At 42.9% G+C, this 18,329-nt stretch overlaps 1 protein-coding gene across 1 annotated transcript in view; it reads left to right on the top strand.

Annotated features, from left to right (window-relative positions):
- Positions 1–16,660, top strand: part of LOC308306788 (protein NLRC3-like) — a gene marked incomplete at both ends in the record, with an annotated part of 42,725 nt that extends 26,065 nt beyond the window's left edge. Inside the window, 3 exons of the mRNA XM_080751830.1 lie at positions 2,035–2,093; positions 15,304–15,424; positions 16,462–16,660. Of these exons, the coding sequence (XP_080607956.1) occupies positions 2,035–2,093; positions 15,304–15,424; positions 16,462–16,660 (379 nt within the window). The remainder of the gene's footprint in view (positions 1–2,034; positions 2,094–15,303; positions 15,425–16,461) is intronic.
- Positions 16,661–18,329: the final 1,669 nt, after the last annotated feature.

The raw sequence follows: 18,329 nt of genomic DNA, 5'->3' as shown, positions 1-18,329 counted from the left end.
CTTCCCTTGCTCAATAAAACATAATGTCTATATTATCTGCTCTGTTAAAATTCAAATAATGACAATTTAAATTAATCCTACTTGATGCAACATTCATTCCACTCCTTGTAAACTGAGCTTTGCCACGTTCATAAAGGTATACTACAGTAGCCTAGTAAGAAAAGGTGAGTCACCTTTTCAATCACTTTTCTTTCAATCACACATATTTAAGTGTGCCTGCCATGCAATGCAATGGCAAAACACTTATTGTAATCCGCCATACTTAAGTCAGTCATGTTCTGGCAAATTTCGGCGCGTAATAACTGCCGCACGATTTACACCACCCCCGCAATATATACATCAAAACGTGCGGCTCGGCCGGGAATGGGGTGCTATTACTTTTCTTTCCGATCCGCGTTACCATTGCGACGTAATTCGCAAAAAACGACGCCAAAAAACCCCATTCACTTAGAATGGGGGAAATTTCGGCACGTAATAACTGCTGCACGATTTACGCCACCCCCGCAATATACACATCAAAACGTGCGGCTCGGCCGGGAATGGTGTGCTATTACTTTTCTTTCCGATCCGCGATACGATTGCGATGTAATTCGCAAAAAACGACGCCCAAAAACCCCATTGACTTAGAATGGGGGACTCCGAAAAAAAAACAGAAACTTTGGCGCCACATAACTCTGCCATACTTTTGCCTAGCAACGTGATTTAAACTTTAAAATGCACACACAACTTTGGTCTTTTTCCGGCCAATAGGGATGAGCTGTAATTGATGAAGCCCCGCCCCCTCTGTAACAGGAAGTGCCTCTATAACTCATGAACCGTTTGTCGTACAGACTCGCGGCTGGTGTCATAATTTTTTTTTTTCTCAAATTTTTTTTTCTCAAATTTTTTTTTTTCTCAAAAATTTGTTTTTCTCAAAAAAAAATTTTTCTCAAATTTTTTTTTTCTCAAAATTTTTTTTCTCAAATTTTTTTTTCTCAATTTTTTTTTTCTCAAAATTTTTTTTTTCTCAAATTTTTTTTTCTCAAAATTTTTTTTTCTCAAATTTTTTTTTTCTCAAAATTTTTTTTTCTCAATTTTTTTTTCTCAAAATTTTTTTTTCTCAATTTTTTTTTTCTCAAATTTTTTTTCTCAAAATTTTTTTTTCATCAAAAAAATGTTTTTTTTCTCAAAAAACTTTTTTTTTCTCAAAAAACTTTTTTTTTCTCAATTTTTTTTTCTCAAAAAATTTTTTTTCTCAATTTTTTTTTCTCAATTTTTTTTTCTAAATTTTTTTTTCTCAAATTTTTTTTTTTTTTCTCAATTTTTTTTCCCTCAAAAAATCAAAAAACTTTTTTTTTCTCACAAAACTGTCGTTAAAGTGCGACCCGTGATAACGGCCAAAAATGCGCCAAAACGCCACTAATTAGTCGAAATGGCTGACTTCCTGTTTGGTTTCTGATTGGCTGCTGGCCTTGTGACGTGGGTAGAGCTGCGAGGGCCCGGTCATCGCTGCTTGCAGCTTTAATTCATTAATCGTCCATGACCTTAATTGGGGCCTATTTCGCCAAACAGGAAGTGCCCCTCACCAAACAGGAAGTGACCCTTGATCTCGTGAACCGTTTGTCATACAGACACGCGGGTTGCGTCAAATGACAAGATTAAGAGTCCTTAAACTTAATTGGGGCCTATTTCGCCAAACAGGAAGTGCCCCTCACCAAACAGGAAGTGACCCGTTTTCTCGTGAACCGTTTGTCGTACAGACATGTGGGTGGTGTCATATGAAGAACAATAATGTTAACGTTTATGCAAAAAAATGCTAATGTTAATAACGCTAATGCTAACACCAACCGCTACACAAGGTTGCACAGACTTAGCGAGCTGCAGGCACACTTAAAATTTCTTAGAAATTTTCTTTTCTAGTTTTCTTTTGCAAGTTCCCACAATTTTAGCAAATTCCCGTCATTTCACTGGTAGCAGAAACACTGTAGTGTCAGGTAGTGGAGACGTTGTGTTAGACAGTCAGACATTGATGCATTGTTGTTCTACTTCCTACAGAGTGAAACATGGAGGAGAATTCTGGAATTCTAATCCTAATTGTCAACTCCTTACAAGATGTGAGTATCTGTCTGTCTGTCTGTCTGTCTGTCTGTCTGTCTGTCTGTCTGTCTGTCTGTCTGTCTGTCTGCCTGCCTGCCTGCCTGCCTGCCTGCCTGCCTGCCTGCCTGCCTGTCTGTCTGTCTGTCTGTCTGTCTGTCTGTCTGTCTGTCTGTATTTGTATAGTGTCTGTCTGTCTGTCTGTCTGTCTGTCTGTCTGTCTGTCTGTCTGTCTGTCTGTCTGTCTGTCTGTCTGTCTGTATTTGTATACAGTGTGTTATCCTCTGTTGGCCCCTCCCTCCCTGGATGCTGTCCTGAAAGCTCTTCAGTAGAGCTTCCAGTGAATGCAGGAGGTTTCTCTGCTCTTGGCCTGGTCCTTCACACCAGCTGATGCTTGTTTACAAAACACTCCCTCTACCTGACACACCTTCTGCAATGTTCAATCCTCCTTCTGCCACACATTCTGCTTAATGTCCCCCAAACACACTGGCCCTCATTTATCAACGTGGTGCAGTTCACAATGTTGGCGTACACCGAAATTTAGGCAAGTCTCTGCATTTATCATTTCAATGTGACTTTGACTTTGGTGTAGGGTGGGATCAGATCTCACGTCAAGTTCAGAGGTGGTGTAGGATTCATCTTACACCTCTTATTCCATTGTAGACATGTGGGGCAGCATTGTCTAACTATCTGACAGGCAATGGACACATGTATCCACTCGGAAATGTATATCTAACACACTAATAAATAATCCTGTGAAAATATAACATTTTATAAAAGCATATAGCCGGCTGCATAATGGACATGCACGCTGATTTTATTTCCAAGTTACAATGACAAGCAATTTAAATCTAGTGATATGGAAGCAATCTACATTAAGTGCTTTCACACTAACAGTCTATTGCAGATCTGGCTCAGAACAAGCAGAGATACGAACGCATGCGAGTGCATTTTCGGGACCAGCTCGGCGTGGCTGTAATCTTACATTTTCGTCGACCGTGAGCCTTCAATTTATACAGTGCTGTGAGTCCTTTATTAACTCATTCTGAGCCCAGGACATTAACGGATTAGGGGGTCCAGAGTGCCCCCTCCCGGCCCCATTAACGGCCGCTGTCTTATTTTGAAGGCCAGAAGTCTAGACCGGAAGTACTTCCGGTCTGACGTCATCGGATCGTGCGCCGGAACCGATGCGTGTCCACGTGGAGTTGTGTAATGGCCGACCGGGAGCTTTTATAACTGTAAAATAAGCGAGCATCTGCCTCCATCCTAGCTTCTAAAGTGTAGTTTTGAGATAATGGACATTAAAGATGAGATCGGCCGTCCACCTCAATGTTATGGGATGACTATTGTGTGCTCGTGGAGCCGTGATGATGACAAATCAGCGCGGATTTCGTCTCCGGAGCGTCGGCCATTGTACTAGGTATTTTTACTCGCCGTTACAGTAATATATTACTTTTCCCGCGACATCGCGTGGATGGCACTATAGATACTCTATTACTTTTCCCGCGACATCGCGGGGTTGGCTTTTAATGAGTTAAGGATAAAACCTGAAGGTCCAAACCTGGCTGTGTCCAGCCCAGAGCACGCTGTGGATGATTTATTTGGGGGTCCACGGCCCACCGGGGAGATGGCCAGCCCGTGCGGGAATTGTATATACCGGTACATGATTGTTATAGTTTAAGCACTCAAAGGCGCATTGCGCTCGTCGCCGATATTGGGTTAAAATGAATATCCAAACATAACCGTGGGGTCTCTCAATGTATACAGTAGCTACTGTACACTATGCTGGAGTTAATGATGAAACCCGACGCTCCACCTGTGCCCACAGAGCACCATCTTCCCCGTGGGCGCCGTGGATTTATTTATGCCACCTGGAGATCACTCAACACCAGCCAGCCTTCATCCATCAATGCTTAGAGCCTCATTCATTCTGCAACCACTGCATTCAGATGACCTTTAGTTTCCAGGATATCTGTCATTAATGTGGCGAGCCTGTGAGATCATGGCCATGGGGAATTATGATTGCTTGTAACCAAATGAACGCGCTCTGTCTGCGCACGGCACGGATATGGTTTAAATTAACACTTTGCCGTCCGAAATAGAATGGGGGTTGGTAGATTAGCCGTGAAATTTCTATTATTGTATTGTGATCTGAGACATAATATTATGTTTATAAACATGAGCCCGCCGCCACTCCTTCTTGGACAGCGCTGTTGTTTTTTCTTTTTTTTTTTCCCCAGGTCATTAGCTCACCGTGATTTTCTCGTTCTCCGTTGGGATAGAATGGGGGTTTTGGCCGATCATCGATCTCCCCGTGCGTTTCGCGTGCGCGATCCCTTCACGTAAATGTCCCCGCAAATAATCCATGTGTGACTCAAAAGCAGAACTGAAAATTTTCGCTAGCATAGCCCCTAGCATGGCTGCTGTAGAAGCACCAGGGTACAGACAGTAACCGAATGGGGGAATATGCCTTGGAAAAGGAAAGGCCAATGACATCACTTTTGCTTCATGTCAGCCCAGCCATGAGCTATCAATGCACGAGTGGTGACTAGTAGAGATGCACCGATCAGGTTTTTTGGGGCCGATACCGATCACCGATCAGCTGGAATCAATATCTGCCGATACCGATATTACCGATCGATCACAGCGTGGAAACAATATCTGCCAATCCCGATATTACCGATCGATCACAGCGTGAAATCCATAAATTCTGCTATTGTGTCACTGTCGGAGCATTTATATATTTAATGATTCCTCTTACACAACATTGACATTGTATATATTAATTCAATTCAACTTTATATTCTAATTGATTTGATTCGATTCTCAATATGATATATTATCGTATCGTAAATCATTTTAGTCCTAGGAAAATTCCTCCTCAAGAAAAACAAAACAAAAGGGTTTTCTTATAAAGACAGTGGCAATATTGTCTATCCTTCATTATTTTCAAGGTTATTTGGCTATAATGGTTAATAGCAACAATAATAGGCCAAATAGGCCCTTAAGATTTTCTGTACACTATATACATATTTGGGGTCCTTGCTCTTGGCATGAAAATGTTTGAGAACCACTGTTCTTAAACAATATCAGACAACAACATTTCTGTTTGACTGACCTTCCCAGTTTTTTATTTTTATAGACCTGTTTGCTGGAAAAAACAGGATATGGCAACACTTTTTATAGACCTGTTTGCTTGTTTCTGTCGCAGAAACTAAATGGCAACGCTTCATCCTCCTTACATCTAGTGCTAACGGTTAGCACCTGTGGAAATGACTGTTTTAAACTATATAAGGGAACTACAAACGTTATCCTTAGATCGACAACAACTACCTCCAACTGTTGTCCTCCAATGACTTTGGAATTATGTTTTTTGGAATTAAGTTTAACAGCAACGTTACAGCCTCTCTCTCTTCTCTCACGTCGCAGAGAGAGAGAGAGATAGAGAGAGAGAGAGAGAGAGAGAGAGAGAGAGAGAGAGAGACGAGCGGGAGAGAGAGAGAGAGAGAGACGAGCGGGAGAGAAAGAGAGAGACACGAGCGGGAGAGAAAGAGAGAGAGAGAGAGAGAGAGAGAGAGACACGAGCGGAGCCTCGTTAACCCAAAGAGAGAGAGAGACGAGCGGAGCCTCGTTAACCCAACAACACAGCTGAAAACGCATTCATCTGATCACTCAAATCGTGGATTTTACTTTGAGAAGTCAACACCTACAAAGGTAGAAGTAGGCTACTATTCCAATGGTGTATCCAATATGTTTAAAACAAACAACTTTCATCTCACTCTGTCCCCCTTTCTTCGGTGCATGTCTGTGTGTGGTGTGGGAGGAGGGGGGGGGGGGATTAAGTGGCTCACAGACAGAAGTGAACATGGAGCCGCACGCACGCACGCACGCACACACACACACACACACACACACACACACACACACACACACACACACACACAAGAGAAGAGAAGAGAGAACAGAGCTCTCCTTCGTCAGAAGCACGCATGCACAACGCGCACGTGAATCGAACGTCAACGTCCCTTTTGCTTCAATCCCTTGATCGGCTCGCTTTGATCCAATTATGGAAACACCGATCAAAACCGATATGGCCTTGATCGGCCGATCTGATATCTGCGCCGATCAATCGGTTCACCTCTAGTGACTAGGGAAGGTTAGACGATCGCCGATTTTCGGATGAAAATCTTTTATTTCGGTAAATACGGGAAAGTACGGGAAAGTACGATTGGCTGCCCCTCCCCCCCTAGGAAGTCCGATATAGTACGATTTTAACATTAAGGGGCTCCCCGTGGCTTTGAAAGGGTTAATATCCCAAAGTATTCATGGCAGTGACTTGTGTCATTCATGTCGGCTGCAGTGCTATAGCCTCCTTGTCAAAGATTGTGTGTGTGTGTGTGTGTGTGTGTGTGTGTGTGTGTGTGTGTGTGTGTGTGTGTGTGTGTGTGTGTGTGTGTGTGTGTGTGTGTGTGTGTGTGTGTGTGTGTGGGACGCGGACGTGAAGGGAAGTTTATTAGCCTTCTTTTCGTTGTTAGGACGTATTCCGCTTGTTCTGGCCGTGAAGTCGGGCGTTTCAATAATATTTAAGGCGTGTTATTTAAATTTCAGCCTGCACATTTATCAAGGCTGAGATCAAATGTACGCCAGGTGTGTCTGTTTAGGATGTGTTCGTAAATACCACTTGAACTTGGCCTACGCAAGATTTGGGGGCAAACAGACACTGTTTTTTACACTCCATTGATAAATGAGGGCCACTGTCTCTGGGTCACTCCTCCTTTCAGTTGGCTACAGACCATGACTGGAACAAGATGCAAATAAGCCTGGAAATGGAGACTTTTAGGCCCTATTTTGAACAAGCTCATATTCCTTAATAAAGTGATAACAGCACCATCTTTTGCACAATTGGTACAGTATTATGCAAGTTGCACTGAACACAAACATGCTGTTATGAACCTTGACCTAAAAACAGTTTAGAGGATCAGACCAGCTTTTATGCACAAACATAAATGTTTATTAAGACAGAGCCTCCTCACAGTCCTCAGGTATTATTGAGGTACTTGTACTTTACCTGGTTGTTGCCTAGTACCTAGTTACTTTTCAGATTTAAATTATTAATAAAATACACACAGAACCTAAAAAGCCTATAATGTGGCTTTTCAAACAAATAGCAGATTTGCAAGCTCAGAACACGCTGTACTCTGCGTTGTGAGCTTGTAGATCTTCTATTTGTGAAAGAGAAATGAAAAACATTAGCGCTCTTACTTTGTTGGTATGTTTAAACTTTGTTGAGTATATTTTGATTCCATTACTTTTGTACAGTAAAATTCGGAATACCGGCCTTTTATATTTTACTGTGGTATTACTACGTTTATTTAATTACGACCGTCAGGTGGCAAGTTACTATGAAAAGCTCCACCGGCTGTCTGTCAGTCCGTCTGTCATGTCACACGTCACACTTTTGGCTCTATTCTTATCTCCGCCACCATCAGGCCGATGTTTTGCAAAACACATTTTTGGACACTGCTCCTACAGATTTTGGCCTAAAATCATGTCATCAACATGGATCTGTCCCATTTCCCATATTCCCTCCTGATTGGCTACGATTGCCTTCTAAAGTTTGTTTATGCGACCTGACGGTCGCTTATCTCCCGATTAGGGAGTCTTACTGGTAAGTAAAACATTTGAATAGTTCTTCCACCACTGGCCTCATGTGTGACGTGTTGTGAGCTTGTAGATCTGCTATATTATGAGCGCAACACCCGAGCAGATACTTGTCTTTTAGTTCTACTGGATCTCTTCTCCACTAGTCCCTCCCTAACATTTTAGTCTATTTGTATTTATTTTTTACAAAATTGTCAGTACATTTCATTTTAGTCATATTATTATTATTATTATTTTTTTTAGTTTTCCACAGTGAAAAAAGTCTACAAACATTTTTCGGCATAGTTTTAGTTGTAATCAACACTAATAGCTTTTGTGTGTGTGTGTGTGTGTGTGTGTGTGTGTGTGTGTGTGTGTGTGTGCGCATGTGCGTCTATCTATCTATCTATCTATCTATCTATCTATCTATCTATCTCTCGGTAATGGTAATACTTTAAAAAAAAAATATATATATATATATTTTTTTTATGTTTCCTGTCTTGTTCTCTCATCAGACTTCCATCGTCTCACACTGGATCCAAACACAGCGAGCAGAACACTCTGTCTGTCTGAGAACAACAGGAAGGTGACTCGGCCAGAGGGGGAGGAGCTTCAGTCATACCCTGATCATCCTAACAGATTTGATGATAAGTGTGATCAGGTTCTGTGTACAGAGGGTCTGACTGGACGCTGTTACTGGGAGGTAGAGACGAGTGGAGGGGTTAGTATAGGAGTGGCTTACAGAGGAATCAGCAGGAGAGGAGAGGGTACTAATAGACTTGGGGACAATGATCTGTCCTGGAGTCTGAACTGTTGGGGAGGCCATTACTGGGTCTCTCACAATAGTAGGACCACTTCCCTCCCTGTTGATCCCTCTGGCTCCTACAGAGTAGCAATGTATGTAGACCATGCTGCTGGGACTCTGTCCTTCTATGATGTGTCCTCTGACTCACTGATACACATTTACACCTTCCAGTCCACATTCACTGAACCACTCTACCCTGGGTTTAGGCTTCCTCGTGGCTCCTCCTCAGTGTGTCTTTGTGAGGACATATAATGTCTCTGATGAGTTGACATCAACCAATATGGTTGTTATGGATGTGTTTGAACACAGGAAGCATTTTGGACATCCAAGGTTTCCAGCAGATAGCAACATAGTTTATGTATATATTTATGTTAGGGTATTTATATTTGTATATTTCCACATTACAGTCAATACTTCAGTGTAGAATACTACATACTCTGATAAAAGTAAAAGTCCAGAATTCCAAATTTGCTTGAGTAAAAGTGCAAAAGTACTTAAATATGATGAAGAATATCGGTTGATTACCTTTTTTCACTGACTAAATAAAAGCTAAACAAACACTGAGCTATGATGACTAAAACTAAGACTAAATATAGAATTGTCAATTTTGTAAAATGTTAGGGAGGGACTATTAGTGGAGAAGAGATCCAGTAGAACTAAAAGACAAGTCATTTTATGTTTGGTTGCGCTCGGGTGTTGCTCTCTGAAAATAGACGATCTACAAGCTCACAACGTGACGCAGTGCGACAGGTTGTGAGCTTGTAGATCTGCTATTTTCAGCACGCAACCAAGTATAAAATCAGGCATGCCATCACGTCCCACCAAAATACATTTTAGTCAACTAAAACTAGACTAAAACTAAAATAAAAAAATATGACTAAAACTAAATGGAATTTTATTCAAAAGACTGATAAAAATTACATAATAATTTGCTGTCAAGATCAACACTGACTTGAAAATATCTGATTCAACAAGCATCACAAATTAATGTGTCACATTGAGACACATTGTGAGCTTGTAGATCAATGTCTGAAATGTACATAGACTGGCTGGCTGACTGAAAAGGTTTTTCTGCCTGACAGTAAACAGTTTATGAGAAAGGACCAAACACAACATAGCTTTTCCTCATCTCTAAGGCCTCCCATACATGAAATGGATTCTAGTATAACATTTTACTGCAAAAGTGGTGAAACTGTTTAAAAGTTATAAGCTAAACCTAAAAAATAAAAACTTTCTGTTTGGGGGTTATGACATATACACTCATGTAGATTCACTATATATGCCACTCAATGTATATGGTGTCCCAAATGGGGGGGGGGGGGGGGGGCTCTCATAAGGATTGCATTGGCAGCTGCAGTACACAGTTCTACCTTACCCAAAGTGGTGGTGGTGTCTCAATCGTGGGCTGGAATGTGTAAACGGCCGTGTCTCTATAGAATCACACTGTGGTGCTCTAGACATGTTCTCTGTCTGCTGTCTCCCCTCTGCTCTGTATGGCTAACACATTCAGTCTCTATAGAATCACACTGTGGTGCTCTAGACATGTTCTCTGTCTACTGTCTCCCCTCTGCTCTGTATGGCTAACACATTCAGTCTCTATAGAATCACACTGTGGTGCTCTAGACATGTTCTCTGTCTACTGTCTCCCCTCTGCTCTGTATGGCTAACACATTCAGTCTCTATAGAATCACACTGTGGTGCTCTAGACATGTTCTCTGTCTGCTGTCTCCCCTCTGCTCTGTATGGCTAACACATTCAACTATCAAATTAAATGTTAAACACTTCATCTGTTTAGAAAACAAGAAGATATGTTGACTAAGACAGTCCATACATTTGGAAACATACTTTTACTTCAATATTGTCTTCAGTTAAAGTAGGATTATTTTAAAAGTAGGCTAACTACAGTTGAATTGCAATTTGACTTCTATGAGCTGGCTTGCAGTGCACCGTTCTCCCTTACCCCAAGTGGTGTCACTGTCTCAATTGTGGGCGTGAATCTGTAGGCGCCCGTGTGTCTCTATAGATGCCTTAACAGTATATGCACGCGCAGGTCTGCACCAAATGAACCCCACCGCCCATATGATGCAATGGATAAGTGGTCACTGCGCTCACGTTTAAAAATGCATTCCATGTTATATTGCACGTGACGTTGTTGCTTATGTTTAGCATAACTTCCACTGGAAAAACAATTTCTTGTCCAAACAATACCCTGTAAGGCAGGGGTCTTCAACGTTTTCAGGCCAAGGACCCCTTAGTTGAGAGAGAGATGAAGCAGGGACCCCCACAACCCATAGATTCCATATAGTTTCATCGTTTGACGGCACAATCATCAGTGTATTTTGGTTTCATGTCAATTTGGGTTTTCAGATACAGTATTTAACCACTTGAACCGTCAATACTTAATAAACTTAACCTTTCACTCTGTACTTAGTCTGCTCTTTTTCTCCTCTACACCAAAGCTCTTTGCCGAAAATAGCAGATCTACAAGCTCACAACGCCTCGCAGCGTGAGGCGTTGTGAGCTTGTAGATCTGCTATTTTTGGCTAAAGTTATCAGAATATGGACGCTAGGGTTCAAGTGGTTAATATAAAAAAGGAGAAAAAAAAGCTCCTATCACACAAAGATTTGGAGAACCCCCTGCAGTAACTCTGAGGACCCCCTAGGGCTCCCGGACCCCCTGTTGAAGACCCTTGCTGTAAGGAGTCATGTGACATCTTCAGGGGTTTGTGTCTGTTAAGAGGTTGTTGTATTTGTGGACGTAGTCCATTATGTATGTTGATGATTGGTCGCAGTCACTGTCAGTCATTTATTTGTATATTTAAGTCAAGACTCTGAACCCCCAGTTGCTCCTGATGAGCAGTAGGTGGCGCTGTATAAATGCACCATTTACCTTTTTATGTTCCATGCAACTTTTATTTACAAAGCCTAAAAGGCAAGTCTGATTTAAATGTTCCAATGTCCAAAGACAAATACACAAATCATTGATTGCAATAATTTGTATGACAATCAATTTGCACTGTCCTAGTGTCTATTTCTGTTTCATTATTATTATTGCTATGTTTTTGCTTTTACATATGCATTATTTTAATTTTGTGTGAAGCATTTGTTGTGTGATTTGTTTTTGTTCTTTGCAACAAAGGAAGGTGACTCTGCCAGAGGGAGAGTCACAAATTATTTTACCAATATGTTTATATCCATCAGACAATTCCAATTTACTGTGGACCTTTTTTCTACTTTTATAAAAAATAAATGTTGAATAAAACCAAATCTTTGCAGTTTCCTTTATAGTGGTGTACTTTAAATCCTCAGGTCAAGCTCATTAAGTCTAATCAGCTGTGTGATTAATATGAAATGCATTATGCTGTCTGGGCCTGTTCCCATACACACCCATTGTAACTTCAAACTCCATTTTAACCAGGATAAAGTCATCAAAAACACCCTTTTTTTCTGGTGACTCATACTGTCCTACTAATACATTTAGTTTTTAATATTCTTTTGTGGGAAATGGAAACATTCAATACAATCAGATTAACGTTCATGTTTCAGCATGGATTTATCACCTTCTGTTTTTAGTTACTGCAGTACCCCTCTTCAACCTGTAGGTGTCCTACCTGGCCACAGGATCATAACATAACATACTCTATACTCCAGAGTGGTCAAAATAATGTCCTGTTCACAAAAGTAAAAACTAGAAGCAGTGCTCTTCTGAGCACAGGTCTCCACCAGGTCAGGTAGGTCCTGGTAGCGCGCCGCTACATGTGAAAAGGGTGTCATGTTTTCTTTGGCCTTTAACGGCAATGTGACATGATTGCATGCATGATTTGAGGCATTTTGATCCAAAAATGTGTTTGGCAAAAGTCGACCTGCTGGTGGCACCATAACAGGCCAATGTGAAAAGAGTGGTTGTTCCTTGAGCTAGTGGGAATGTGCATGCAGAATGTCTCTGTAATCACAAGCTGCCTGTAGAGATACTGTCTACCCATTTGTGTGATTTTTGGACAAAATCTGCAGGAGTACTGGCAAAAGTTAGTTTTGCAAAAGTCTGCCTCATGGTGGCGCTAGAACAGGCCCATGTGAATTAAAAACGTGGGGCAGAGGTTCTGAATTGGTATCCAGGGAGTGTGTGTGCACCGTTTGGCAGTGACCAGGCCAACGGCGCCAGAGATTAGCTGGTAAAACCTGATGGACGGACGCACAGACACACAGACACTCACACACGGACGGACGGACAGGGTCGAAAACGGAGTCTCTCCCCATGCCTTTCGGCTGGTGGAGACAAAAAGTTAGGGATTGCAGTAAATTGTAATGTTGCTCTAATACATGATTGTCTTGAACTAGCAAGAGGCAGTGTGCAGGTCTAATCTTTCATCCTACTACTTTTTGTCTTTATTTAAAGGCCAGTGGTTCTCAAAGTGGGGTTCCGAGGACCCCCAGGGGTCCTTGAGGGGGTTCAAGGAGGCCCACAGCTAAATTAGTCTGTATATAGTGTATAGCATCACATCAAAGAAGGAAAAATACCACATTTTATAAGCATCTCTTAATTTAGAAAAAAATATATTGCTTTCTACAAAACAAATATCTACCTTAAATTAAATACATTTGTTCAACCAATGAAAAAAAGGAGAGCACTCAAAATGGCCAGGGGGACAGGCGGGCAGACTTGTGCACTTTAGACAAAACATGTTCAATAAAATATATTTTTTGCGTGCACTTTTTAACTATCAATAAAAATAAAACAATTGTGGGAAATACATATGAATTAGCCCTATTCACGACCCGCCCACTCAGCATCCCCCGGGTGCTGAAGTCCCGTTTTGAAGGGGAAACTCCTACTATAAGCCTATAGAGTTAGCACAGAAATCGCAAATTTAATGCAATTTCCGAATAGTAAAGTATAAAATACGGCTAGCATGATCAAGAACACAAGATAGTAAACGGCACAAAGCATTATAATTTACTTTACCGTTAGAAATAACGATTTGTTGGCTTTAAGTCCAGTATAGTTTCCCCTTCTAAATTGAAGTCAGCACCCGGGGGATACTGAGAAACGGAAGTAGGTGGGCGGGCCGTGAATAGGGCTAATTCTATTATGTTTAGTTGTTTTGAAATAATTTAATTTAAGAGTAGGCCTAGTCATGTCATGTGACATGATTTTCTTTTGGCATTCACGAGCGATGGAATGGAAGACGGAAGTAAGTGAGTCTTCCCTCTTCCTACCTGAACCCACAGACATAAAAAGGTCGACGCCTCTTCCGGCTCTCTGGTACCCGTCTCGCCTTGGTGGGCATTTTTGATTGACAGGCTTGGAATTCTTCTGTGTGCGTAAGGTCGGTGGGCAGGTTTGAATGGAAAAGTCCCGGAAAAGACGCGTTGTGATTGGCCAGTAGTGTTTTTGAGTGGCAGCCTGCCCTCGACACTTCCTCTTTTGAGCCCACCAAGGCGAGACGGGTCGCTCCAATCAACTGCAGTGGGTGGACGAGGTATCTAGCTTTTTATATCTGTGGTGTGTACCTGTAGCGTGACTGATAGCTCAAACAAATTCAGCAGCAAACATGGATATCCGTCCATTTCTGAAGCGTAAAACGCCAACACAGGAGCCGCAGCCGCCTGACGACGGCAGCCAACAGCAGCCAACAGCAGCCGGTCCCGACCATAGCAGCAGATTCTGCCGAGATACCAGCGGCCCCAGCAGAACCACCACCCAGCCCGGGGCCATCAGTTAGAGTGGATGAGGCCCCAGAACCACCACCCAGCCTGGGGCCATCAGTTAGAGTGGATGAGGCCCCAGAACCACCACCCAGCCTGGGGCCATCAGTTAGAGTGGATGAGGCCCCAGAACCACCACCCAGCCAGGGGCCATCAGTTAGAGTGGATGAGGCCCCAGAACCACCACCCAGCCCGGGGCCATCAGTTAGAGTGGATGAGGCCCCAGAACCACCACCCAGCCCGGGGCCATCAGTTAGAGTGGATGAGGCCCCAGAACCACCACCCAGCCAGGGGCCATCAGTTAGAGTGGATGAGGCCGCGGGGCCTTCGGTGGATGATCTTGGGGAAAAACACAAGCAACCTGTTCTATCTGAATTCCCCCAAAAAATGATTGGAAAAAGCAAAAGATCTTTTTACACCATTTATTGCAATAAGCACCCATGGATGGAATATTCTATTGCAAAGGACGCCGTCTTTTGTTTTCCCTGCCGGCAGTTCCAGAATGACAGCAGCGTCAAGGATTCATTTCGTAAGGATGGAGTGAGTGACTGGAGTAAGCTGGGCTCTAAACTGGACAAACACAATATCTGAAGGCCATAAGAACTGCATCATTAAATGGGACTACTTTAAAAAGAGCGCATCTACAGGCTCTATTGCAGCTAAACTATCAGATAGTCATAAAGCTACTGTTGAGAAGAACAGATCTTATTTGTGCAAAGTGGTTGATGTCTGTTGTCTAAACTTGAATTGCCTTTCCGTGGACACAGGGAGGGGAAAGAGTCAGACTCACAGGGCAATTTTCGTGAGTTTTGTAGCTGGTATTCTAAATATGATTCTGATTTTGAAAGCATGCAGTCAAATTATTTTAAGGTCCAAAATTCCAGAATGAAATAATTGAAATATGTGCTAATTTGGTTTATGCAGACATTGCAAAAACTGTGCAGGATACTTTTTTTTTCTTTTTTCTATTATGGCAGACGAGGCCAGGTCCTCCAAAACGGAACAGTTGTCGATGTGTTTAAGATAAACAGAGCAGCTTGAAATCAAGGAGCGTTTTCTGTGTTTCCTTGACTGTTCAGCATCTCGTGATGCGGCTGGGATCGTGGACGCTATAAACACAGGACTGGAGATGGGTGGTCTCAAAAACATCCCAATTGTTGCACAGAGTTACGATGGTGCCTCTGTAATGTCGGGGCACCTGTCAGGAGTACAGCAGCGCATCAAAGAGACCTATCCCTACGCAGCTTATATTCACTGCTTGGCACACAAACTAAATCTGGTGCTTGTAGAGTGTTGCACTGTCAATCGCAGCGTGAAAACATTCCTGAACGTTATTGATAAACTGTTCTCTGTATTTGCACAACCGTCAAATCACCATAAATGTATTGAAATCCAGAAATCACTGCACATGAAAAACAGGAAATGGTACAGCCCAGTGAGACGAGATGGGCATGGAAGTGGAGGGCCGTGCATGCAGTTAAAACCCACTACTCTGCTATCACTGGGTGCCTAAAAGACATTAGTGATGAGGGAGGGAGATGGGCTGTTGATGCCACTGGCCTAAATGAACACATGACAAGAATGTCATTCATTGCATGTCTGGTTTTATCTGAGGATAAACTGCGTGTGATCCACGTTACACACAAGGCCCTGCAGTCCAGCAACTCCACGCTCTGCCAGGCTGCAGAAAATCTAAAAGCTCACTTCAAATCTCTGAGGCAGGCAAACACTGATACGTGGAGCCAGGGGCGTCACACCAAATTCTGGGCCCTGGGTACAAGGATTCACTGCAGGCCCCCCATGAATGTTAACTATTGAAAAATAGCAGATATACAAGCTCACAGCGCGGCACCGAGTGCCGCGCTGTGAGCTTGTAGATCTGCTATTTTTGAAAAATCGTGAAAATGTGTGCAAGAAACCTATGTCAAGGACCCCCAAGATGATATGTATATGGCCACGGACCCCGATCTCAAAATATTTCGTTCCAGGGACCCCCCCAGAAGCAAAATTTGAGTTAGAAATGTTCGCTTAAAAAATACATATATTCAAAGGTTTTCACACATTTTCACAACTTTTCAAAAATAGCAGATCTACAAGCTCGCAGCGCGGCACTCGGTGCCGCGCTGTGAACTTGTATATCTGCTATTTTTCAATAGTTAAAGTTACTAGGCCCCTCCACCTTGGGCCCTGGTAACTCAGTCCAACTTTCCTACCCCTTGTGACGCCCCTGCGTGGAGCACGGTGTGGGAATCAGAGAAAAGGTTCAGCGAGGACAAGGTGAAAGACGTGGCGGCGGTGACTGTAACTGAGGAGGATGCTGAAGCAGCAGCAGCCCCTGCCCCTGGCCCAACTGCAGACCACTCCAGTGACTCCACCCCCCTCCTCCCTGTCGGGTTTCCTGATAACGTCTACTTTGGGCCAACGCCAAATGGATGATGAAAGTGAGACAGTCACAGAAGTGAGTCAGAGTGTGACAGAGAGTGACACATTTCACCAACACCTTTATCTGCCCGTATTGGATTCTCTGATCGCAGAACTTGACAGGCGGTTCACGGGCAGGGGCGTCACAAGGGGTAGGAAAGTGGGACTGAGTTACCAGGGCCCAAGGTGGTGGAGGGGCCTTAATTATTATTAAAGTGGGACTGAGTTACTAGGGCCCAAGGTGGTGGAGGGGCCTTAATTATTATTAAAGTGGGACTGAGTTACTAGGGCCCAAGGTGGTGGAGGGGCCTTAATTATTATTAAAGTGGGACTGAGTTACTAGGGCCCAAGGTGGTGGAGGGGCCTTAATTATTATTAAAGTGGGACTGAGTTACCAGGGCCCAAGGTGGTGGAGGGGCCTTAATTATTATTAAAGTGGGACTGAGTCACTAGGGCCCAAGGTGGTGGAGGGGCCTTAATTATTATTAAAGTGGGACTGAGTTACCAGGGCCCAAGGTGGTGGAGGGGCCTTAATTATTATTAAAGTGGGACTGAGTTACTAGTAGGGCCCAAGGTGGTGGAGGGGCCTTAATTATTTTATACTTTAGCTATTGAAAAATAGCAGATATACAAGCTCACAGCGCGGCACCGAGAACTAAATATTTTGAGATGGGGGTCCGTGGCCAAATACATATCATTTTGGGGGTCCTTCACATGAAAAGGTTTGAGCTCCACTGACATCGAAACATAGATTTTTCAAAAAACCTTAGAAGGATTTGAAATATTCAAAGATTTTCATGATTTTTCAAAAATAGCAGATCTACAAGCTCGCAGCGCGGCACTCGGTGCCGCGATGTGAGCTTGTATATCTGCTATTTTTCAATAGTTAAATCACAGGGGCCCCACAGTGAATCATTGTACCCGGGGCCCAGAATTTGGTGTGACACCCCTGTTCACGGGGGAGTCAATAGAACTTGCACAGGCATGTGCAGCAGACCAGCAGTGTTTAAATGTGACAAGAACGGAGTGGAACCTCTCCTAGAAAGATATGCACAGCCACTGAAAATCCATCCTGTCCTGCTTGGAGCAGAGATGGATCTGGTGAAAGCCTCGCCTCGTCAAGCACAACAGTTTCACTTGACCTTGACCATCTTAAAAAGACAGTTAAAAAGGACAGCTATCCCAATCTGTTCAAGATGCTACAGTTGGCACTGACTCTGACAATTGGATCTGCTACCACAGAGAGGAGTTTCTCTGCCATGAGGAGGATTCCATGTTGGCTGCGCTCAACAACACTTGCCATTCTGAACATTGAGGATGACTTAACAGCAAAGTTGTCGCCTGAGAAGATTGTGGATGTATATGCAGGACGCAAGAACAGGCGTTTACTTCTACACTAGGTGAGACAATGATTCAATATGACTTACAGCCTGCTGTTTACTGTACTGTGTGTGTGTGTGTGTGTGTGTGTGTGTGTGTGTGTGTGTGTGTGTGTGTGTGTGTGTGTGTGTGTGTGTGTGTGTGTGGGGAAATAAATCTTGAAATATTCTGTAACCTAAACTCTTCCTTGATCTTCATTTGACTCTTAATCATCATATATCTCTTGACTCTCAAAACAGCAATAAAAAAGAACAGCAGAGAGCACTGCTGATGTTATTGCTGTTTTGAGAGTGTGTGTTGCCTC

Source organism: Nannobrachium achirus (assembly GCF_963921795.1).
Source record: "Nannobrachium achirus genome assembly, chromosome: 1".
NCBI lineage: Eukaryota > Metazoa > Chordata > Actinopteri > Myctophiformes > Myctophidae > Nannobrachium > Nannobrachium achirus.
The sequence above is the reverse complement of the archived record's forward strand: the minus strand, read 5'-3'. Positions and strand labels throughout refer to the sequence as shown.